The sequence below is a fragment of the Rutidosis leptorrhynchoides genome, chromosome 4, assembly GCF_046630445.1.
Source record: "Rutidosis leptorrhynchoides isolate AG116_Rl617_1_P2 chromosome 4, CSIRO_AGI_Rlap_v1, whole genome shotgun sequence".
Classification (NCBI taxonomy): Eukaryota; Viridiplantae; Streptophyta; class Magnoliopsida; order Asterales; family Asteraceae; genus Rutidosis; species Rutidosis leptorrhynchoides.
Genome location: NC_092336.1, coordinates 642,698,914 through 642,723,485, shown reverse-complemented (window position 1 = coordinate 642,723,485; position 24,572 = coordinate 642,698,914). Strand labels below are relative to the sequence as shown.

Sequence of the window (24,572 nt, the reverse complement as noted above, 5' to 3'; positions counted from 1 at the left end):
CGTCCCTTACCCCCGACGCCCGTGCAGTCTGACTACAGGCATACACGTTCAGACGGCTCATCCAATTGAGCGACTCAGTTGGGTGACGTATTAACATTCCACAATGGTCTAAACTTTCTTAAGCATAATAGAATACATGGTTTACCATATCCGAGAGACGTGATGTGTTTCAATGCTTTCGTTAATGATTGGTTTTAAAAAATAGTTAGGCGCTTTAAAAAGAGTTCAACCATAAAGAACACCATGGCCAAGTCAAGCTGATTTCCATGAACACGTTCGGTTATCCTAACGGTCCAATTCTTTATGTGTCTAAACAAACAGTTCCTTAATTAACTAAGAATCCCTCAAGCGGGTTGGAATGCTTGAGACCGCGTTATGGTGCAGTGTACTAATCAACACTGACCGGGTTCCATGGCCTTACTTAGCAGAGGTATAGCTTACAACAACCGATGTGCTTCAGCGTGCACGTACGAAGTTTATATGCTTGGTGACTACACTAGCATAGTCTGGGACCGACAATATACTAAGGGTCTAGTCAGATGTTTCACTACGAAAGAGTCCTCAGTCGGAATCCAAAGCTCTATAGAATTACTACAACCGGTGTGCCTCAGTCGATCTTACGTTGTATCCGATAGACTTCTCTTACCAAGGGGTAACACAAGTAGTGTACTCTGAATCGGGGTTAGCGACTTCCCAATAACAGAGCCAATAACTACATTCTATTAGTTGGAAAAGCGATTGAGTTTAAAACATAATCGGAAAGCATTTCAACAGCATACACAAACCATAACATTATTTTGGCATTATAACTGCTTACATCATAGCATACACTAAAGATAACTACTCGCTAATCATGGCAACAATATAACAGAATATAATGATAGAAGACATTATATAAAGATAAGGGATAGAAGTACCAGTAGATTAAACGAGTTCCGAATACAAAAGTGACATCTTCAAGACTCCGGACCGCTCCTAATACAATCTTCAGTGTTCTTCTCCGGGTATTAGGTTTCCCGCACGAAGTCGAAGGCCTTGAGAGTATGACTAATATTATACAAGAGAGAGAAAGAAGTGAATTAAAGTGTGTGTTGGAATGAATGACAAAGACCCTTTAAATAAGCACAAAATTCCCATTTGCTGAGGCAAGCCGTTTAACGAGGCCGTTTGATCTGGCCATTTGGCAGGCCATTTGACACACTGGCAGGCCGTTTGGTAGGCCATTTGGCAAGCTGTTTGGCTTGCTGATTCCCTGGATCGTAACTTGATTTCTTGTCTTTCACCGTTTTCGCTCTAGAATCTTCGTTTTAGCTCTGATTCTCTTGATTCTTTTTGCACCGTCTTCGTAATTACTTGTTCTTCAATTCTCTGATTCTCTTGTTCTTCAATTCTTTAATACCGGGGTGAAAACATAACTTTTTAGGCGATATCAAGAATCCTAAGATCTAATCTTTCTTAGGCGACGGAGGCTTGAAATGATCCTTAATTTACCCCTTGAAGTACATTACAAACTTCTCTAATTCCACCAGTGCATAATGCTGGCGGACGAGCTCTCTTTCTTGCCTAGCAAACATCACAGAGAACTTGTCATAGACTCTCTTCACATAGCTGTTTGTATAGTTGATGCGCTTCTCCATCATAGCCAAACGATCGCGAAATGTATCTCTCATAGTTTCAGTGCGACTTTGTAAATTCATGATATTGCATCGAACTAGAGCATGATCATACTCGGAGTAGACAAACTCAGAAGAATTCATCTTCTTGGATGAACTAGCATCATCAGTAGCGGGAGTCTCCGGCTTCTTCCTCTTAGGTGAGGGAGTCTTAGTAACAGGAGGTTCAACTTCCTCCTCGGAATCATCTTCTAAACTGCAGATAACTCCAAGACCATCATAAGCCAGATTAGCCTCCTCATTAGCTGGTTCTTGAACCTCTTCCTCTTCTTCGAGTTCGGACTCTTCCTCGGGTTCCCCCTCGGAATCATCCTCACCTTCAATGTGTTCTTCAATCTCTTCATCATCACTCTCATCATCCCCATCATAATCATTATGAGGTTCTTCCTTCACTGATGAGTGTGTTGGAGTGGCAGGTGTGTAGACCGGAGATGCGGGTGGAGTAGCTGGTCGGTAAATTGGAGATATTGGTGGAGAAACGGGTCCATAAGCTGGAGTGTGGACGGACCTCTCCATATCAGATTCCTCGGAGTCAGAAATAATGATCGGGTTGTGGCTCGACATCCTAAAAGAAAGGAAAGAAAGAAATCATAATGTTTCTAAGGTAAACGTAAAAGCACGAAAGGAAATAGTAAGGAAAGGCACTAAAATCTTAAGTCATGAAAGGTTATAGTCCTATAGATTGCTAAGGCACCCTAACTAACACACAAGGCACACATAAATGCAATCCTGGTTCTCTATAACAAACTGCGCTCTGATACCAATCTATCATACCCCCCAAATAGGGCCGAGGGTAAATATGAATTTTCCAATATCATCACACAGTTATATAAACGAGAACGACTCTAAATGAGACGTTTAATAAAATCAGTAATTTAATTGCATCAGAAAACGAATTGTTTTACATGGTAAATTCAAATGTAATAAATGTTTAACAAATATTTAAAATATAGATAATGTGGACTCCAATGCAACAACAAGCAAGTAACATAGGGCAGCACATAAGCTATTCATCACCTGAGACAAACATGCTTAAAATGCCAATACAATGGTTGAGTGAACATCATAGGTTTAATAATTAATAAGTTTAGACCACAAGATTTATTTCAAAACATCAAAATATTCAATATGCCATGAGTTATAATACCGAGCTAAACATTAACCCCTGACACTGTATATGTGTCGGTAATCATTTATTATGTACTCCCTTGACGATCGGTCAATGGGTAGAGACGTCGCTCTCAATAGGCCTACTCATAATAATTAAGCTTACAACATTTCAATTCCAGCAATTAACGATATTATGGCGAGGATTTTGCATGTAAGAATACAAGTTAACAATAATCTCATGAAGTTGCATATCAAAAGTTTAAGCACTTGTGTCTAAAGTGTAAATCATTTAAAAGTAAGCATTTGTCTCACTCCAAGATTTATAAAATACATTAAAATATATAAAAGCGGAGCTATGAGTTCACCTTAGTAGCACATAAGAGTTATTCCACAAGAGAAATGAATTGAACGAAAGAACGTGATCGAGATATCAACCTAGAGATAGAATGTACGATCAGATATTGCCTAAAAGACTTAAGTATAATAATTACACTAATGATGATGGTTTTCTAAAAGAATTTCCATTTTCGGAAAGTTTCCACTTATAGTAACTTCCTAATTATAGAAAGTTCGGGTTATAATCTATAACAAGATGTTGTACACCTTTACCCAAATCTCGTTGCTATCATACAAGTCACTTTGATGGTCAGTTGTTACCGGACGCCCAGGACTCTTGACCAAAATCTATGTCTTGGCCTTCGAAATCCATAGGCGGTTCCCATAAGGCAACAAGTACCACCCTAGGCCATATGAAGCGGTGAGGTTCGTATATAGTGCACGTTATCTTGATTAAAACCTTCACATATTATAGGTATATAGCCTTTTATTATATAGCTAAGTTAATTATATATATATATATATATATATATATATATATATATATATATATATATATATATAGTTACTATTTGTTTTTATATAACTATTCATAGTTTTATAATTATATATGTATTATTATTCAAGCTATAATTACTAACTTATGACATGTATTAATTAATATCTATAATATACTAATCATTATCTCATACAATATATATAACATAAATGTATTATATTAGTTGTTATTTAATTTACAAGATACTTAATAATATAATAGTTTATTAACCCAATATTATCCATAAATACCTAAATAATTAATTAAATACCTAATAATCAAATACATAATTTTTATAGTCTTAGTTAATTATAAAAATCAGTAGAAAAATTTAAGAAATATTTTTATTACAATTTTGTATTTATATTTGTTTTTATCCTTAATTTAATCACAAAATAAGTTTAATTCCACATAAAATACTAAATAAACATAAATAATTATTATTAAATTTTTTTGTAAGTTTATTACAGTTAAATAACCTGTAGAAAAATATTTATAAAAATATTTCTTTATTTTTACAATTATTTCCTTATTTACCTCCTATTTACATAATAATAGTGTTTAATTATGTAATAATTATTAATTCGACCCATAAATTAATTTTTATAATTTTCTCAGACCTAGATAAAGTTTATGAACCCAGAAAAATTATTTATATATTTTTATTTACTGTATATGTTTTTATTACGAATTTCACCTTGTTTATATAATTAAATAATACAAAATTCGAATTTAATTTTTATAAAATATTCACTGACCTAAATAATTAAGTTAAATATCATACTTTACTGGAAAAATATTTATATAACTTAAATAGCGTTTTTCCTATTTTTTTATAAGTATATACGTATATTGTATATATATATATATATATATATAAACCGTTTTAATTATTAAAAATATAAAAACGTATTAAAAATCATAAAAATTATTTTTTCTAGATCTCATATTACTTATTAATAATTAACATGCATAATTTATAATTTATTTAATTTAATACATAATTAATATATATATGTATATGTGTGTGTGTGTATATATATATATATATATATATATATATATATATATATATATATATATATATATATATATATATATATATATATATATGTATTCGGCCGAGAATAAACACAAACAAAAATAAAAATAATACAAAAACGAATTAAATTTCTGTAAAATAAATTTTTATAAAACTTATTCATCATGTAGTTAATTACCATGAATTTAGAAAAAATTTATAAAGTGCAAAAGTATTTTTTTTTCTTTGTTGGGGGTTTCGGCCGAAAAAAAACAAGAAAAAGAAAAAAAAATGAAAAAGAAAAAGAAAGAAAAAGAAAAAAAAAACTCACAATTTTTTTTAGGGTTTGAAAGCTCCCAAAAGTTTGATGTAAAAATTATGAGGAGTTAAAGCTCTATTTATAGTTTTTAATTACTTGGGCTCCAAGATAAATACACATTCCTTTTTAAACAAAATCAATTTAAATTTCTTTTTTTTATTCGGCCGACTAGGCTTTTTCTTTTTTTATTTATTTATTTAGAACAATCTATAATTGTTTTGTATTTTATTTTCTTTTATATAATTGACATAATTTATTATATATATATATATATATATATATATATATATATATATATATATATATATATATATATATATATATATATATATATATATATATATATATATATATATATATATAGGCTTATATACATACACATATTTTTTATATTTATTTTACAAATTTTATATTAATTACCCATAACCTACTTAGTTTACATATAAACACATAATTATATATACATTTACATTTTATATGTGCCACGTACAAATTAATACATAATGTATACGTTTAATAATAACTAGAAAAAATTTGACCGCGCGTTGCTGCGGTTGTATTCGGTGCGCAGTCGAATTTGAATATACCTTGTTTGGTACCTAATATATCTAATAGGTTGGGTTGTTTGTTGGACGTGTATGTATATGTATGTAATTTAGCCCGAAATATTTAATTTTTTTAACGATATCCGTTTCGCATATAGTTAGTCACGTTGTGTTCGTAAAATTAATTCGAGTTGAAAGGTGGTCTTGGAAAAATTTAACTCGCACTGAGCGTGAATATAGGGCCCGTTATTTAGTGTTTTTTTAACGATGTCCGTTTCGCATATAGTTAGTCCCGTTGGGTTCGTGAGATTTTTTCGAGTTGAACGGTGGCCTTGGAAAAATTTAACTCGCACCGAGTAAGAAGATGGGGCCCGTTATAAATTTGGGTGGAATAAGTTTTTTTATTTTAATAAAATTATATATTTACATTTTTTACCCCTGAAAAAGTGTAAAGTTAAGGGGCGATGTGTAAATTGTGCGAAAGTTGGAGGGCTCTTTATAGTGTGAACGCGAACTTAAAACGACATCGCGTTATAACTGAAACGACCAAAAATCCCATGATATTATAAATTTGGGTGGAATAAGTTTTTTTTATTTTAATAAAATTATATATTTACATTTTTTATCCCTGAAAAAGTGTAAAGTTGAGGGGGCGATGTGTAAATTGTGCGAAAGTTGGGGGGCTCTTTATAGTGTGAATGCGAACTCAAAACGACATCGCGTTATAACTGAAATGACCAAAAACCCCATGATATTTAGTATATAATAATAATAATAATAATAATAATAATAATAATAATAATAATAATAATAATAATAATAATAATAATAATAATAATAATAATAATAATAATAATAATAATAATAATAATAATATTAGGGTTAGAGTTAGAGTAATAAATACAATCATTTAATAAATTATAGTTCACTTATTACGAGTATTAGGGTTAGGGTTTAGGTTACGAGTATTAAGTACTTCATTTATTATGTCCGGATAACAACTCTAATATAATGTACGAATCAACAATGAAATCCTAGAGCAGTATAGTCATTACAGAGTGAAAAAATGAGGGTTGTTATATGCGGAAACTCAGACTTTATTTGTAAGTTAACATTATTTTATATTAAGTACATACATTTATGTTTAGCATATGTATGTAAACATAATGATTTTCATTTAATAATTGTTTATTATTTCTAGCAAGAAGGGTTTCTTGCAATACCAAATGCAAACAGGAAGTCAACCAAACTTGCAGCCTTTTTTTGAAATTCCACAACACATGATGGGTTATATTCATCATTTTCATCAAAACTGTCCTCAAAACCCGAATTATATGTACACTGCTTCACAACAATTTCAGTTTTCACCTTATAACTACTACAATCAGACCCCTAATCCACCATATGACTAATCCTTCCGTCCAACATAAGGAGAATTCTCCCGCACACCGAATATATCAATTTTAACAACGATAGTACTCAATTTGGTAATACTCGTTTGAGTAATATTCATTATGATGATGATGATGATGATGATGATGATGATAATGACAATAATGAACCCATGAATTTAGCATCTAATGAGCAGCCAGTGGTTCCTCAGAGGGGCAGGAGGGCCAGAAAACCTCCACGTTATGGAACATGAAGTCGTCTACACCATCACTAATTTAATAGTTTCTTTTTTATTATATTGATTGTAATAGTTTAGAATCATTTTTATTTATTTTTTGTCGTGTTTATTATTGATCTACATGTCATGTTTATTATTTATCTGCATATTTGTGTTTATTATTGTTCTGCATGTGATGTTTTTTATTGCTCTACATGTTGTGTTTATTATTGCTCTACATATCATGTTTATTATTGATATACATGTCGTGATTGTAATGTTAAGAAAATGTTGTGTGTTTTTGTTAGTTGTTTTCAAGTCTTTATAGTTTATAAGGAAAAATAGAAAATTTAGGTTTTTTGGATAAGAAGCCGTGACAAGGTCGGTTTTGCCTCTAGATTCATGACCTTTTGGAATATTGCAATTTTTACTGACTGGATTCTAAAAAGTCACTAAACCGGCATTGGCAATACCGGTTTTATGTAACAAGTGTGAAACCGGCTTTGGGAATGCCATTTATATTAGATTTTAAATTTATTTTTGAAAAAACGAGATATGTAAATTGGTTTCAAAAAACGACTATTAAAAAAAATCATTCTTCATCTATAACGTCTGTAATTCCGGTACACTCATCTGTTTTCAATCACATATGAAAACAGATGAGTTTGAAAATACTATTTGATGATGATGATTAAAGAGAGGAAGTAATTGATGTTGATAATGGTAAGTATTTTGATGTTTAGTTAATGAGAGTGATAGTCAGCCAAGATGTTATTACAATACGCTTGTTTTGATTCAAATGGAAGTGTTGTTTTTATAGGTTGATTATTGTGTATGTTAATTTTGATTCAAATGGAAGTGGTGTCTTTATAGGTTGATTATTGTGTATGTTAATATTAATATTGATGATTCATTTGATCATTTAATTTGATTTTATTTAGTAATTACCATATTATCTAATAGACAAAAAAAAATATGAATAGTAACTAGGGGCATTTTCGTCCTTTCACTTTTTTTTTAAAACTAAATTTCATTACACCAACAAAGTCCCCCACACTTTTTTTACAAATTCAAATCGATCCCCCTAAACAGGGGAGTAATTGTCAAATAACCATTTTCATAAAAAAAAAAACTTCAATAAACTCCACCCAAATATTCAACGGGTTATATCTTTTCGCTCGCAACGAGTATTTTTCCGACACCATCGTTAAACTCGAAATAATTTTAGGGACACAATGTCACTAACTATACGTAAAACGAACGCTATTTAAAAAACACTAAATATTTGGGGTACTTTTCATACACATTGATTTAGCGTTAAATTTTTAAAAGTCGATAATTTCATAACGAAACGCGGAAATGCACATATATTGTTAATTTAAAATAACATTTAAATCTTTCACGGGTTATACTATTTAGTTCGACTTGAGTTGCGCTTCAACGACATCATTGTTAGCCACGAAATAATTTTACAAACTGAACGCAATAAAATACATTGAAAACCGAACCCCCGGCGCGAAGCGAGAGTTCGAAAACTAGTTATATATTAAAATGCAAACTTGATGATGTCATTAAAAAGCTTTTTTCAAGCTTAAAAAAATTCAAAATGAAAAAAGAAAATTTCTAAGACATCCATGATATGTCATTTAAGTATTTTATATTTAATAAAAATTAAAAATGTTAAAAACTCCCATGACCATATGTACAATATTTAAAAATTTCTAAGAAGCATTATGTACAACTTTATAGTAAAATATCCTCATGATCATATGTACAATATTTGAAGCATAATGTACAACCATTATGATAAAACACCCCATGACAATATGTACAATATTTGAAGCATTATGTAAAATCTTATGATAAAAATTCTCATGACCATATGTACAATATTTAAAACAAATTGTACAATCTTTTACACAAGGAAGGTGATCCTCACACACCACTATTTGATCAATATACACCTAATTACCTATTATACCCTTAATTATACTTATAATCATAATATAACTTCAACTCTCTAGATTAATCTAGGGGCATAACTGTGAATTTATGAGATAAAAGTGTACATGAATTAAATATGATGTGTGAGGATCACCTCTCCACAAAACACCCCATGAACAAATGTACAAATTTTGAAGCATATTGTACAACTTTCTTATAATAATTGTATTTTAATTTTTAAAAAAAAAATCTAGAGTCATTTGTTATTATTATTAATAATTAATAATTATTATTATTCAATGGTTTAGTAACTATTATCACACACGGAAAGGGTTAATTTATAATGGTGTCAAATAGCCTCTAAAATATTTTGATTTGATTGACTGATATTTTTTGAATTTTTAAATCTTGATTGGTTCTCTTGAATTGAACATAGATAATGTGAGAAAAACATCACATTAGAAGACTTGAATGGCATAGAAAACGTGAGTAAAATGTTATTTATGTTATTCAAGTTTCATGGTATTATGGATTATATTAGTTATGTAGAACCCTACAATGAGTAATTTATATGTTCAAAATGAGTACTTTTGAATTAAGCAACATTACTTCATATTATGTTCAAATGATAAGTAATTTAACATTATGGTTTTGTTTAGTTGTTCAAATGTCATTAAATTGTAGTCTTAAAAAGTTAGTTTGACCTATTTAGTTTGCAAATATTTGATATAGTTTGGCAATAGCTTTGTACAATTGTAAAGTGTCACATCTCTCTATTTCACCACTTTGGGTGGGTCACTTTTTGTAACTAAAAAATAGAATACAATAATAATGATGGATTATGAGTATTGCTGATAAAATTTATTTTAGAATAATGGTCCTATACAATAATGAACTTATATAAGCAGGGAAAATATATAATGTTTGTGTTTTAAACTTGGTCATTCCATTGTTTTATTTTCATTAAATATGAATTATATCTACGGATATTGTATCAAAGATGTTAAACATGGTTTGATGGTTGAACTTATGATTTAGTTATAGATGTTCTTATTAGATATACGTTCAAATTGCCATTTTAAATGAATTGAACTTATGATTTCACTTTCTACTTCGATTTTTCTATCTTTTTTTTAACAAACCCGTGAATTCACGGGTCATTAATTAGTTAAATAACATTTTATATATAAAGGGTAAATTTGTCATTTACTAGTTTAAGCTATTTTATTCAGGAACAGAGTAAACATCAGTTTACAATTATTATTAGATTACTCCATATTATTACCTATATTCATACATCCAACCATATGCATCACGTGACTCAATAAAAATTCAAAATCGAAAACCAAACAATGAACACCCCTATTTGACATCATGTTTGTAACAAAATATAAATTCAAGTTGCTTAGAATGATAAACTTTAAGTGGTTTTAACTTATAATCCCAATCAAAATAAAGGAAGACATCTAACCACAAATTTTACAAACTTGTATTAATGTGAACAAGACATGAATCTAGTCATATCTACCAAGTATGAAATGAATACCAGGATATCAGAAGATCAATTGCACCCCACACACACACACACCCCCCTTTAAAATAAAAATCCAAATACGAGGAATCTTTCAATCGAACACGGCAAGGCGGCAAAAGGTCTGCAAAGATCTTGATACTAGATTCTAGTAATCTTTGTGGGCAAACTTCAAAGTCAATCATACACCAACCAACCAACCAACCAACCAACCATATAATCCGATATGATAGACACGTCATATTTCCCACCATTAATCCATTTATATCTTTTTGTCCCCTTAAACTACATGTTACATGTTCACAAGCACCATCATATCATATCATATATATACTGTTCCTTTCAGGTTGTTAGCACACAAGACTTGACCATACTAAAAGTAGGTCAGCCACTTCCCTTCTTGCTCTCAAAAACAACATAATACAATCTTAGAAGTTGGCTATTAATTCACAATGCAGTAACCATATTGACCACATTAGATACGATGCAGTGAACGTTGTACCCTGTCCCTGCGCACAACAGATCGTACAATGCCACGTGACTTCCTATAAACTGTTTGGATATAAGTTCGAACTGATGATTACCGTAATCTAGTCGCGATAATCAGAATTAAAACACACATATCAAAACAACTCCAAGAATTACAAATGGAACAGGTCACTAAAGATTGTCGCAAACCACAACTCAATTGAAAATCATACGGAGTTTTTCATATATCATAGGATGATTTCAAGTTGAGGAAATCGCTCAAAGGGGTATAGCAGTTGGATTATGAGAAAAAGAAAACAGCTCTATCTATCGTGAACACAGTCGGTGTTTTAGATATCCAACAGTCGTCCAATGAAAATGCCACATAATACAAATCTTCAAAACTTAAACCGCTGGAACCTTTTTCCCATCTTCAATAAAGAAAATTGCTGTCTCAGGAACCTGCAATTTCAAAAATACAGAATATTAGCCAGATCATACAAAATGGTGACAAACATGATGACACATTCACTTCCAGAAGTACAGAAATGCAGCAACAATCTGCTTGCTTACCTCAGGCCATGTATGTGTGATAAACTCCACGATGTCATACGCTATGTCGCCTTGTACATCAATTTGATCTTTCTCGGTTGGCCCCTATTCGCAAGTTTTTAATTGTTCATTAAGATGAATATTAATTTGTACAATATCAAGACTTGTCAAGTGTGCAGACAGTGAATGAAATTGTACCTTAACAACAGAAGCTCCCGTAGCAAACTTCTTTCCAAGCTTCTTTGAAGCATCACTCAGTTTAACACCTACAATATAATAAATAAATAAATAAACAACTCGGTGAATATAAAATGTGACAGCTCTAGCTGAAGGAGTGAAAACAACCAGAGAGTAAAATGGGTTGATATTGCGTAAGGGTTGAGACGGGATTCTCAATACCCGGCGTACAAGTTATACATGGAAAAATGGCCGGGTTGAGTAATAGGTCATTTTTATGTAAATGTTAAACGAGTGGATCAGGTTGTGCTTACCTGCATACACATATTTTTAACCAACTTTTCAAAGATTAATGTAAAAATAATGGGCTCTATATGATCTAACCTTTCTCTGATACTTTGATTAAAAGGTACAATGCATTTACATACAGTTCAGATCACTTACCATCACTTTGACTAAACCATTTGACCTGTTATAGATACAAACATAACCCATGTTGATCCATTTATAAGTTAATGATTCAAAATTGCCATATCAATAACATACAACTGTTGCTGTTGAAGGTGTGAAGAATAAATTGCCATATCAATAACATACAACTGTTGCTGTTGAAGGTGTGAAGAATTTGATCAAAGGAACAAGTCGAAGAGAGCTTGACTTGGTGAACAAGTCGTAGGTAGCTTGACTTGGTGAACAAGTCGTAGGGAGCTTGACTTGGTGAACAAGTCGTAGGGAGCTTGTTGCCTTAATTAAATCTTCTAGTAGGAATGGAGTATGAAGCAAGTAATAGATATTTATGGAATGTCTTTTGCTTGAAGGACAAGTTTAACTTGGTGGACAAGTTTAACTCTTCCTATAAATTGTAACTCCTAGCCTCATTGTAATGTGTGCACAATAATATAAGAAAATCTCTGGTTTGCGCCCGTGGAGTAAACCCTTCTCCGCGTTTTGGAGTTGGGATATAACCACGTTAAATACCCTGTGTCGTTTATCGTTTTTATTTATCGTTCTAGCTTTATTAATCGTTTGTCGTTTGTGGGTTTGGTGGTTTGATGAATCACCTGTCTTGTTAGGGCCTACCAAATTCCTAACAAGTGATATCAGAGCTTCAAGGTTCGAAGACGGGCACGATGGCGATTTGAGAGCAAGATATTCGATATGTTTGATGATTCGGGTGTTCATCAAGGTTAGATTAAACGACAGGGTTGTGTGTCTTGCAACTTGTGTCGAGATATCGAAGATTTGTTGCTGAAGACAAAGCAGAGATTTTCGGGAAGATCCGGGTATCGGATCTAAGTTATCATTCCTTGCGGTCCCGTTCGAGGGAATGATGAACTTATCAAAATTCGGATTCTACTGCGCAGCTTCGTTAGCCGTTGGATCGGCTTGAAATTTTTATCGAAGGTGCTGGTCATAGATCTAGTAGCGGTACAAATTTGAGGAAGATCGAACCGTTAGATCTCAAGATATAATTTTTCGAAGCTGATGCCGTTCAGGTTAACCTATTTTGTTTCGAAGCTGTTAGAAGAGAAAAATTACTACGGGTTCGTTAACCGTCGGATCGCCTTGAAAATTCTACTGTAGATGTTAGACTCGTAGATCTAGTCGTGGTCAAAATTTGGAAGTGATCGGACCGTTAGATCTTGAGTTATGTTTTCTCGAAGTTGCAGTCGTTCGGGTTTGGAGCTGCTGTAATAGAAAATTCGTAGAGGGTTTGTCGACCGTTGGATCGACTTGAAACTTGGAATATAAGTTCCAGAGTTACTGATCTAAGAGTGGTAAAATTTTGGTGATGATCGGACCGTTGGATCTTGAGATACGATTTTTTTAAAGTTGCGGCAGTTTTATGGAGAGAGTTCCGATTTTGATGTTGCGAGTGGCGAGACGATTTGTTTTGCGAATCTTCGGGCGATAAAGGCTGTGATTTTTTTTCGGATATGTAGGTTTGTTACGGGAGCCAAATATATTCTGGATGTGATGGACGGCGTCGTGGGCGCACCTCTCAGCGTGTGTGCGTTCTCCTGGTAACGTTGAGTTGATCCTGGAGTCTTGTATCGAAATATCACTGGTCCGCACATAGACAGTTGGGAGTTCCGTTTGACGGAGGTAAAGATTGGGTCCGAACTATCGAACTATCGTTGGAAGGGAGGCTCATATGGATTTGGGTTTGAGGGGAGGTTTGTTTTGTGTGCAAACCTTAGTCATACATCGAATATTGGGAAGAAACAAGTGTGTGTGCTTAAGAAGTTGGTTTCTCTCAGATTTGGACGGTAAGGTAGCAAACAGTGGGACATTCGTTTGAAAATCAACAGTGAGAGTTATTGTGAAGGTTGGATACTCGCAGGTTGTAGTCTGGATGTGTGGATAGTGCGACGTGACATTTGCAGCATGTCAATGGTTGGCTTAACCCCTTGGTTGGCAACGCGGTTGTGCACCCTCAGTGGATGAGTTGATCTTGGAGCCATGTACCGTAAGTAGACTTGATGTGGTCCCATTCAAGTTGTGTTCCGAGGTTGCGGCAGGTACTAAAGAAGATTGGATCTTGACTATTATTGGAGGGATGCCGAGTTGAACTTGGGTTTTAGGGGAGGTTTGTTATGGTGCAAACCAAAGTCCAACATCAGATTATTGAACAGGTCCACTAATGTATTTAGTCGAATATTCTTTAGTATATGGAATATGTAGGCAGGGTTAGAGCTTCTCTCACTAAATAAATTGGTTTGAAGTTGTCGGAAAGGACGTGTTCGACTGTGGCTCGGGTTTGGTTGATGGTTAACAAAGCGAGCGGTTTTCTTCGGGGTGACCAATTAGGAATCTTTAGGTGATGGTAGAAGTGGATAATCTTGTAAGTCCTGGAACTTGAGCTTTGTAGAGGGTGTCGGGAATTCGATGGGAGTTTGGTAACCGACGGAAGTACTGAGCTAGTGGGAGTTTGACGACTAGTGGGAGTTATGGAGACAATTATGCAACGTGGGTCTCTGGTATTCACATGATTAGTGCGTATAACACTAGGGTACTTAGATGCTGCAAACATACCCTCAAATGGCAAATAGATTTGAAACTGACTGGTGGAACAAACCAGATTCTTCTCGGATAGCCACGATTTTATTTCTTACTCGTACAGTGGGAGCGTGCTTGGGATGAAAAAATGGGTTTGTGAAATTCATAGTTATAACGATGGGTCAGTGTACTAGCGTGAAAGCGGGAAAAGTTCAAAGGTGTAGATTTTAAGGTTATGATAGCGTTCTCATTGGAGCCTTGATGAATAGTCTACAAAGGCGTCTGTTGGGGTTTTCTGATTGCTGAGAAGGAAAATCATAGATAGACGGAAATTCTGTACGAATGATCGTCGACACGGGCTTCTGGATTGGACGTGTCTAGAGCGATGGTTGAGGCGATGTTGTCTCATGGAAGAATCCTGTAATTGAAGTGTCGCATACTTCAATTGATCTTCTTGTGTAAGAAGATGGTGGTGCAAGAAACCGAGATGGCCCAAGTTAGTAAGTGGAGATCGGGTTGAAGCTTAGCGATTTTGATGTCGAAAGACTTCCTTCCCTCTGGTGTGGAAGAGCGGCGTGACCCGGATGTTTGATTCCGGCGGTATCAAAAGTCGTGGCTGAGAGGAGATCGGGAGTTGCTCTGGGTGTTTGAACAACATTGACAGTTGAGGCGGTTATTGGTTTCTAGTTCCGACAAGTAGTGTTGAAGACCTTATATCGAAAGTCTACTCATTCGACGTATGTGATGAGTGTGCGTGTCCCAAATGGAGTTTGGCGGTATAATGGTGGTTTGACGTTCTTGGTTGGAATGGAGATTGATGTTCGGGGTTTGTTCAAAATCTTCAAGTGGGAAATTGTTGAGTAGTGAAGAGTTTGCTCAAAGTCTTCAAGTGGGAGATTGTTGAAGGTGTGAAGAATTTGATCTAAGGAACAAGTCGAAGGGAGCTTGACTTGGTGAACAAGTCGTAGGGAGCTTGACTTGGTGAACAAGTCATAGGGAGCTTGACTTGGTGAACAAGTTGTAGGGAGCTTGACTTGGTGAACAAGTCGTAGAGATCTTGTTGCCTTAATTAAATCTTCTAGTAGGAATGGAGTATGAAGCAAGTAATAGATATTTATGGAATGTCTTTTGCTTGAAGGACAAGTTTAACTTGGTGGACAAGTTTAACTTTTCCTATAAATTGTAACCCCTAGCCTCATTGTAATGTGTGCACAATAATATAAGAAAATCTCTGGTTTGCGCCCGTGGAGTAAACCCTTCTCCGCGTTTTGGAGTTGGGATATAACCACGTTAAATACCCTGTGTCGTTTATCGTTTTTATTTATCGTTCTAGCTTTATTAGTCGTTTGTCGTTTGTGGGTTTGGTGGTTTGATGAATCACCTGTCTTGTTAGGGCCTACCAAATTCCTAACAGTTGCTAGCAACTCATTCAACATAAAGCTAACAAGTAACGGCCATAAAACCTAAAGTTAGCTAGTTTATGTGTAAGGGAAACTTAGTGAGTATTTTGGGTCAAAAATAACAGATATCATGGAAATTTATAAACATGAAAAGTAAAAATGATATGATCAACCTTCAACCATGATATAAACATGATGCAGCATAATGCTTACCAAAAAGATCAAGGCCTTTCAAAGTGGTGATGGACTTTCGCTTGTTGCGGGTTACCTTCTCGATTATAACTTCTTGTTTCTCCTGCAAAACAAATTCATCAAGCTTATTTCATGTATTAAACAAAAAAACTTCATATGGTATAATACAATAAACATGACATATACTTCACGAACACAGATCGGACAATTTCTAGACATCGGAATTATAAAACTCGTGTATTGAGCGTTAGTTAGCATTATAAAGTATCTTTGTTGCAAGCGCACCGGTATGGGTGGTCAACATAACATGCTTTCTGGTCCTTCGGGAAAAAAATCACAAGTAAAAAATCTTTTATCTCTATAGTCCATTATCCCAATAATTTATTTTCAAACAGATGATTACAAAACCAACAGAAGAGCATAGCATTATCAAGAACACGCCATCTTATTGAAAACATTTATTATTATTTAAGGAATATCGAACATGCCAACTTGACAAAGTAGCTTAAGAATGATGCGCTATGCGGCAAAAAGAACACACACACACACCAGGTATAAGATGTGTGCTGTAAATATGTTAAACAAGCTTAGGTAAGTATATGAAGGTTGTATAAGGAACTTGTCCAATTATTACCTTCTTTTTAACCTTTCCCCCTGGAAGTCTCTTTACTGGGTCCTGCTTTGGAGCTGAAGTGCCTGCAACTAGGGATTATTAAAAGGCTAATCAAGCAGAAGCCTTCAATAAACATTTTTAATTTAACATGCTAATGATTGCAAAGAACATGTGGTTTATAACATTTATGGAGTATGACTCAGACTAAAGGAATTAAAGGTTTAATAGTTATAACATCAACATTGCAATTGAGAATTATCATGTGTATTGTAACATATTTATATTGCACTAGTTATATGGTCTTCAATTGTACATTCTCCTCCGTCAACACTGATCTTGTCCAAAAAAAAAATGTTACAACTCACTAAATGCCACAAATATAAGCACAACGAAACAAGTGCACACTATCTAGACACCAGAAGTATAATTTTCTATCTTTGGATAATAAATTAACAACCCAATAAACCCTATGAGTTTTCGTTTCCGTTCAATAGTTCATACATGGTGTTGGCAATTGTAGAATATATCACAAGTGTGCAAATTAATTATTAATTATTGAAGTTAATCCACGATGTCGCGGGTTATAAACTACTAGTGTATTATAAATTTTTTGACAAGAATGAGTTTTGAAATACTTTGAGAGCAAACAAGTTTCACTCATTTCGTATACTTATAATTCACTTGCACATAGCCACATATAGTCATTGGATATAAATTTCTTGCATGTGTATACCATTGGAGCAGTTCCTAGTCAGGCTAAAAAGAGTACTATTCTAGCCTTATCGGATGTATAGTGATCGGGTCATAAATGCCGATCAATATAGACGTTAAGGGTTGAAGTTTACATGTATATTTGAGGTTTAAAATGCTATTTCATGAGGTTTTTATAACTCGTAACAATTCGAGACGAAGACGCGAAAAATGGGGTTTAAACGAGAAAAAGGCAAGAAAAGGAAGCCCAGCCGCAATTTGCAGCTGGGAGGCGCAATTTGCGCCTGGGCTGGTGCAGAAACTTCTTCAGGGTCAATTTGGGCGCCTTTTAGCGGCTCCTTTTTGCGGCCACGAGGTGCAATTTTCGGCTGGGTTGATTTTTAAGTAGATTTTGAGGCCGAATTTGGTGGGATTTTTACTTGGGAAGTACTTTACATTATCTCTATAAATAGGAAACCCTAAGCTACGAATTTATCATCATTCCATCAGTTTTTAGAGCCCTAATCACACAAGAACACATCACAAAACATAATCATTCAAGGATTGAAGTCAAGATCAAGGAGGTGTTCTTCATGCAATTTCAAGTATCATCATGTTCATCATCTTCAACATGAGTGGCTTTTTTCTTTATCTTTATTTCTTCCATAAACAATTAATGCATGTATTTTTCATTCAAGTTTTATGTGGTTTGTAATATTATGAAACTTATGTCCTTTGGTTTGTAATGGTATGAACCGATTATCTATTGATTAATGCAAGTCTTATGATTTTGATTATTGCAAGTTGAGTTATAGTGATTTAACATTGTGTTCTTGATCCAACTTAGTATTAATTAGATTAAGGATAAAGACATAGTGTCTAGGTTGCATAGTTCAATCTCAAAATAGTTAAAATTGATAGACCTAAGAAATCTTGTCTATGAGATTTGATCAATACTTGATGAACATAAGACTTGTTTGAATGAATGCATGCTAGATTGGGATTGTGAAGGAATAAAGATTTTTAATCTCATTGTTTACATTTTAATCTTTTAATTGTACTCTTAGCTTAAGTACTTAAGTTTCAATTTAGTTGGTTAATCTTAGTTACTCATTAGTTAAACAAACAACCAAATCCCGAAAATTGCTTGCTCTTAACCACTATTTCCCGTGGAACGAATCCTGCTTGCCCTATCTAAAGTAGAGTAATTAGGTTCATTTTTGACCGGCCCTTCGACACCGATCATATAGAAACTAAAAACGATCATTAACTTGATGTCGGATGACGTATATGCCTACACCATAACAACAAAGTTACAAAGAAGTACGGAGTAGAACTTATTTCTCTCGGGTAATATACATTGCAACACTGCTGTAAAAAATCCCGATTATTCCTGATTAATCATCAATTACTCCTTTTAGGACCAGTCCATTCCAATTTTCCAAAATCCGTTTAATTAATCTAACAAGTTCGGTTAATGGGTAGAAATCGGATTTATTGATCAAAGTCGGTCAAAGTCAAAATTGGTCAATATCTTGACATGAATTTAAACAAAAATTTTAGAGTTATTGAACAAAATGGACGATTTTAGACGATTATGTTAACGTTTATGCTTATGTTTATGGTTTTCTGTATTTACACATATATTATTGAAATTTATTATTTAAATGTATAAAAAATACAATCCAATTAATCCCCGATTAATCCCGAATTACCAATTACTTCTTCCAAAATCCAGACCGATAACACCCCGAATAACGAATTTTGCAACCTTGCATTGCAACACTAAGCAAACAAACACATACAATACATTCATATACACAAAGCACATGATATATACAATACATACATACATACATACATACATACATACATACATACATACATACATACATACATACATACATACATACATACATAAACAGACAATGAAAATGTCACACCTGTTAGGTTTATCTTTCACACCCTAAATTCTATATGGACTGTATATAATTCCATTCCAATTACTCATCATTTCAGAACTTAATTCAATATTGAGTACTGAAAACTGAATTATTAATATCAAACGATACAAAAACAAACAAAATCAATATTACCAGAAGCAGAATTGCCATCCGAAATTGATGACGATTGAAGTTGAATCGAAACTGTTTCTACGTCCTTCCCATTTGCATCTAAATCATCATCTCATTAAAATTTAAAAGCATATCATATCATTAAGAAAAACATAAACGGGTTTCGAGTTCAATAAAAATGAAGACTTTACCTTGAAGAAGATGAGGATAAACGTGGGGTGCAAATTGGACCAACCATGGTTTGCACTTTTCAAAATCGGGTCCGAATTCACAGTACTCGGCAGGTAACCCGCAAACACCACAGTATAATACTTGAACCGGTTGAGGTTTTTCAGCCATTATCAATTGTTGTTAATCGATTTGATTGGTGATTTTTGGGTATTTATTACTCCGTAGTTTATTCAACAAAAACTAGGGTTTTTTTTACGATACAGTGGAAAAAGAGCGAATTAATAATTAATAAAAATGGAGAAGACAGGTTAAAAACTCATATTGCAGTTGCCAGATTTATTTATTTCTCGAATTTTGATAAGTAAATACAAATACAATGTTACAAAATTGATTAATTGATCGAAATTTTGAAATGAGTAAGAGTGATATTTGGGAATTAATCGGGTATTAATGTAATTGCATTTCATACATTTAAATATTAAATTTCATAGATTATATGTGTAAATACAACAACAACAACAACAACAACAACAACAACAACAACCCTACGAATGTAGGGTATGGGGGAAGTGGAGTGTAGACAATCATTCCTCGAACCCTAGATTAGAAGGAAGTCACTACTTCACTCGCGGGTATAGAACCTGTGACTAGATAAGATCGTCCCTCCCTCTACTCGAGAGCCAAGAGATTGCTTCCTAAGGACCTCCGGCCATAAAATGCTCCTCAAAACGAAATAGTGCTGGCATACATACCTGTAAGAGTTATGAGCAGAAAAAGCAACCATACAAAGTATCCATAAAAGAAAACACATATAGCAGTAATGCACAACAATATGACAAATAGCATGGATAATATAATGCGCAGAAATATGTAAAATCAAGTAGACATGCAAACAATCAAAAAACACCGCCACAATCCCCCCCCCCACACCCACACACCCACCCACCCACAATATATATGTATATAATATATAAATATCTATAAATACACCCAGACACACATAAACATGTATAAATAACTATACCTACACATGTATACATATAAAGACATTCATAGGTATATATACTCAGATACAGATACAGGCATACATATATAAACTTAGATACATGCACTTAGATACATACATACATATACAGATACAAACAAATACGGAGACAGGGGGATGTTTAGGGATGCTTTGCATCCCCCAACTCTTCAAATAAGCGAAATATATTGTGTTAAAAATTGTATATTAGTTGAAAATATCCCCCAACAAATAAACATAAGCATCTCTTAATTCATCCCCTATCCGTGAATCATCAAATTTTGCCCCAAAACCTACATATTTTGCTCAAAATCATTAAATTTTGCTCAAAAATCTCCAAATTTACCCCAAAAATTTCATAATTTGCCTAAAAACCTCCATTTTTTTCCCCAAAACCTCCATATTTTGCCCAAAAAAATTGCTAGGTTTTTTTTTGCCCCCGATGAAAAAAAAATTACTGCTTCCGCCACTGTTCATAAGCATCCCCTATTCTGTATTCCTGGCTTCGCCTCTGCATATACCGACCATTGAAAAACCCGTAAAAATGACGGGAAAATATATAAAGGCAAAAACAGATAATATATATATATATATATATATATATATATATATATATATATATATATATATATATATATATATATATATATATATATATATATATATATGGACAGGATCAATGGAGAAGTAACCAATCGGGGGGAAGCAAAATTTTTTTTTTTTTCGTTTTTTTTGAAAATTTTTTTTTTCCGGCATCAAGATCACACGAAAATATGAACATTTAGAAGAGACACTTCATGATGAATGTTATTATTTAGGCGGGAAAACGATCGACAAAAATAACATTCAAGATAATATTGTTCGTGAAGAATATGAACGTTTTTTTTCATGTTTTGTGAAGTAAAATTTAGCCCGATTTAGAGTTTAGGGTTTAGGGTTTAGGGTTTAGGGTTTGGTGTTTTGGGTTTATTCCATAAACCCAAAACACCAAACCCTAAACCCTAAACTCTAAACCGTTCGTGTTAAAAACTCAATCTAAATCCTAAATCTAAACCCTAAATCTAAACCCTAAACCCTAAATTTCTAAACCCTAATATCTAAACCCTATAAACCCTAATATCTAAACCCTAATATCTGAACCCCAATAGCTAAAACCTCAAAATACGCTCGAAAAACACGATAATTGTTATATATTACTTCTTCGAGCGTTTTCCCGCCAAAATAAAAACATTTATCACAAAGTGTCTCTACTAATTGTTCATATTTTCATCTCATCTATAATGTTCGTGAACAAAGTTTTTACAAAAAACGGAAAAAAAAAATTTGCTTCCCCCCGCTTCCCCCCGATTGGTTACTTCCCTCTTGATCCTACCCATATATATATATATATATATATATATATATATATATATATATATATATATATATATATATATATATATATATATATATATATATATATAGTGAAGCTATATAAAATATAGATATAGATAGATATAATTATATAAGTGGTAGTAAAATAAATATATACTACACTTTGAAAAAAATAAATAAATAAATAAATAAATAAAAATTACTCGATAATACTAATTCTACTCCTCCACAGGCACCTATCAGAAGTCATGTCCTCCGTCAGTAGAAGCTCTTTCATGTCAAGCTTCAATCTATCCTCCAACCTACGTCTGGGTCTACCCCTTCTCCTTACGCCCCCAACAACGAGGGTCTCGACTCTCCTAACCGGGGCTAAAAGTGGGCGCCTCATAACATGCCCAAACCATCTAAGTCGTCCTTCCCTCATCTTGTTGATTATGTTCCCAACTTTCAATTTCTCCCTAAAAACTCCATTTGGTATCATATCTAGCATGGTCTTACCATACGTCCACCTAAGCATCCTCATTTCTGCCACCTCCATCCTCCTCTCTTGGGCTTTCGTCATTGGCCAACACTCTGAGTCGTACAACATGGCTGGTCTGATTGCCACCTTAAAGAATTTTCCTTTCAATTTATGGGGTACCTTCTTGTCACACAACGCCCCTTTCGCTGCCCTCCACTTCAACCATCCTACTCGTATACGATGTGTCACGTCCTCATCTATCGTTCCTGCTTTGTGAAGTATCAAGCCTAAATATCTAAAGGACTCTTGTGGCGGTAAAATCTAATCCTCAATTCGGACATCCACTATATCCTCTTGTTCCTCTTCGTTCGTCCTAAAATCGCATCTAAGATACTCCGATTTAAGTCTACTAATCCGTAGGCCATTTGATTCTAGGGCGATCCTCCATTGCTCTAGCCTTCTGTTAAGCTCATCCTGGAAATCCGAAACTAATACAATATCGTCGACAAATATCAAGCACCATGGGATGTTATCTTGTATCCTTTGGGTTAGTTCGTCTAAGATCAAAGCGAAAAGATATGGGCTAAGGGCCGATCCCTGATGTAAACCTACCTCTACCGGGAAAAACTCCGTGTTTCCTACCGTCGTACGTACACGAGTCTTCGCCCCCTCGTACATATCTCTAATAGTACTTATATATCTACTTGGGACACCCCTAACATTAAGAGTCTCCCAAATCAGCTCGCGCGGGACACAGTCATAAGCCTTTTCCAAGTCTAAGAACGACATGTGTAGATTCTTTTATTTTTCCCTATACTTCTCCATAAGGCTTCTAACGATGTGAATCGCCTCCATCGACGAGCGTCCTGGCATGAAACCGAATTGGTTCTCTGAAACCTTTGTCACGCGTCGGAGCCTCCTCTCAATCACTCTCTCCCAAAGCTTCATAGTATGACTAAGTAACTTTATGCCTCTGTAATTACTACATATTTGCGAGTCTCCCTTGTTCTTGTAATTGGGAATAACCTCACTGAGTCTCCATTCCATAGGCATCTTTGCGCTTCTAAACGTCGTGTTGAAAAGGTTTCTCAACCATCTAACCCCATCGCCTCCTAGGCACTTCCACGCCTCAATCGGAATTTGGTCTGGTCCTACTGCTTTGTTTCTCCCCATCTTTTGTAGGGCCGATCTAACTTCCTCCTGGTTAATCCTTGTGCAGAAACAGTTGTTTTGATATTCACGAACCTCGTGGAGTTCCCCATTCCGCTCCGTTCTTGCCCTGCCGAAAAGGGATGCAAAATACTCTTCCCATCTTTTCCTAATAAGGTCTTCTCTCACTATATTTTGACCTGCTTCATTCTTGATATATTTGACGTTAACTAAGTCCCTACCTCTTCGCTCCCTAGCTTTAGCTATTTTATATATGTCATTGGCTCCCTCTTTAGAGTCTAGTTTCCTATATAAATCTTCATAAGCTTTGTCTTTTGCAATTGCTACGGCCTTCTTTGTCTTTATGATTATATGTGTAAATATATAAGAAAATCATAAATATAAACCTTAACATAATTGTCTAAAATTATTCATTTTGTTCAAACACTCCAAAGTTCTAATTTAAATTCATGTTAAAAAATTGCCCAATTTTGACTTTAACCGACTTTGATTATCAAATTCGATTTTCACTCATCAATCGACGTTGACCGATTAATTAAACGGATTTTAAAAAATCGGAACGTACTGCTCTTGAAAAGAG

The 24,572-nt window shown here is 33.9% G+C and overlaps 1 protein-coding gene across 2 annotated transcripts; it reads right to left on the bottom strand.

Annotated features, from left to right (window-relative positions):
- Positions 1 to 11,291: 11,291 nt before the first annotated feature.
- LOC139904348 (translation machinery-associated protein 22-like) lies at positions 11,292 to 20,321 on the bottom strand. 2 transcript variants are annotated; one of them, XM_071886286.1, is made up of 7 exons: positions 19,985 to 20,321; positions 19,815 to 19,892; positions 17,050 to 17,117; positions 16,437 to 16,518; positions 11,845 to 11,912; positions 11,668 to 11,751; positions 11,292 to 11,556 (listed from the first exon to the last, which is right to left on the bottom strand). In XM_071886286.1, the coding sequence occupies exons 1-7, from the start codon at positions 20,130 to 20,132 to the stop codon at positions 11,500 to 11,502; spliced, it is 585 nt and encodes a 194-aa protein (XP_071742387.1). In that variant the 5' UTR covers positions 20,133 to 20,321; the 3' UTR covers positions 11,292 to 11,499. The 2 variants fall into 2 exon arrangements, with proteins under 2 accessions (XP_071742387.1, XP_071742388.1); XM_071886287.1 differs by having other exon boundaries at positions 17,050 to 17,111.
- Positions 20,322 to 24,572: the final 4,251 nt, after the last annotated feature.

What these genes read in the sequence shown, in the direction of transcription:
- LOC139904348 (XM_071886286.1), bottom strand. Translation starts at nt 20,132, where the DNA reads ATGGCTGAAAAACCTCAACCGGTTCAAGTATTATACTGTGGTGTTTGC. An exon ending in GGATGGCAATTCTGCTTCTG is followed by an intron (nt 17,118 to 19,814) that starts GTAATATTGATT and finishes AATAATCCCTAG; the next exon opens with TTGCAGGCACTTCAGCTCCA. An exon ending in GGGGAAAGGTTAAAAAGAAG is followed by an intron (nt 16,519 to 17,049) that starts GTAATAATTGGA and finishes TTTGTTTTGCAG; the next exon opens with GAGAAACAAGAAGTTATAAT.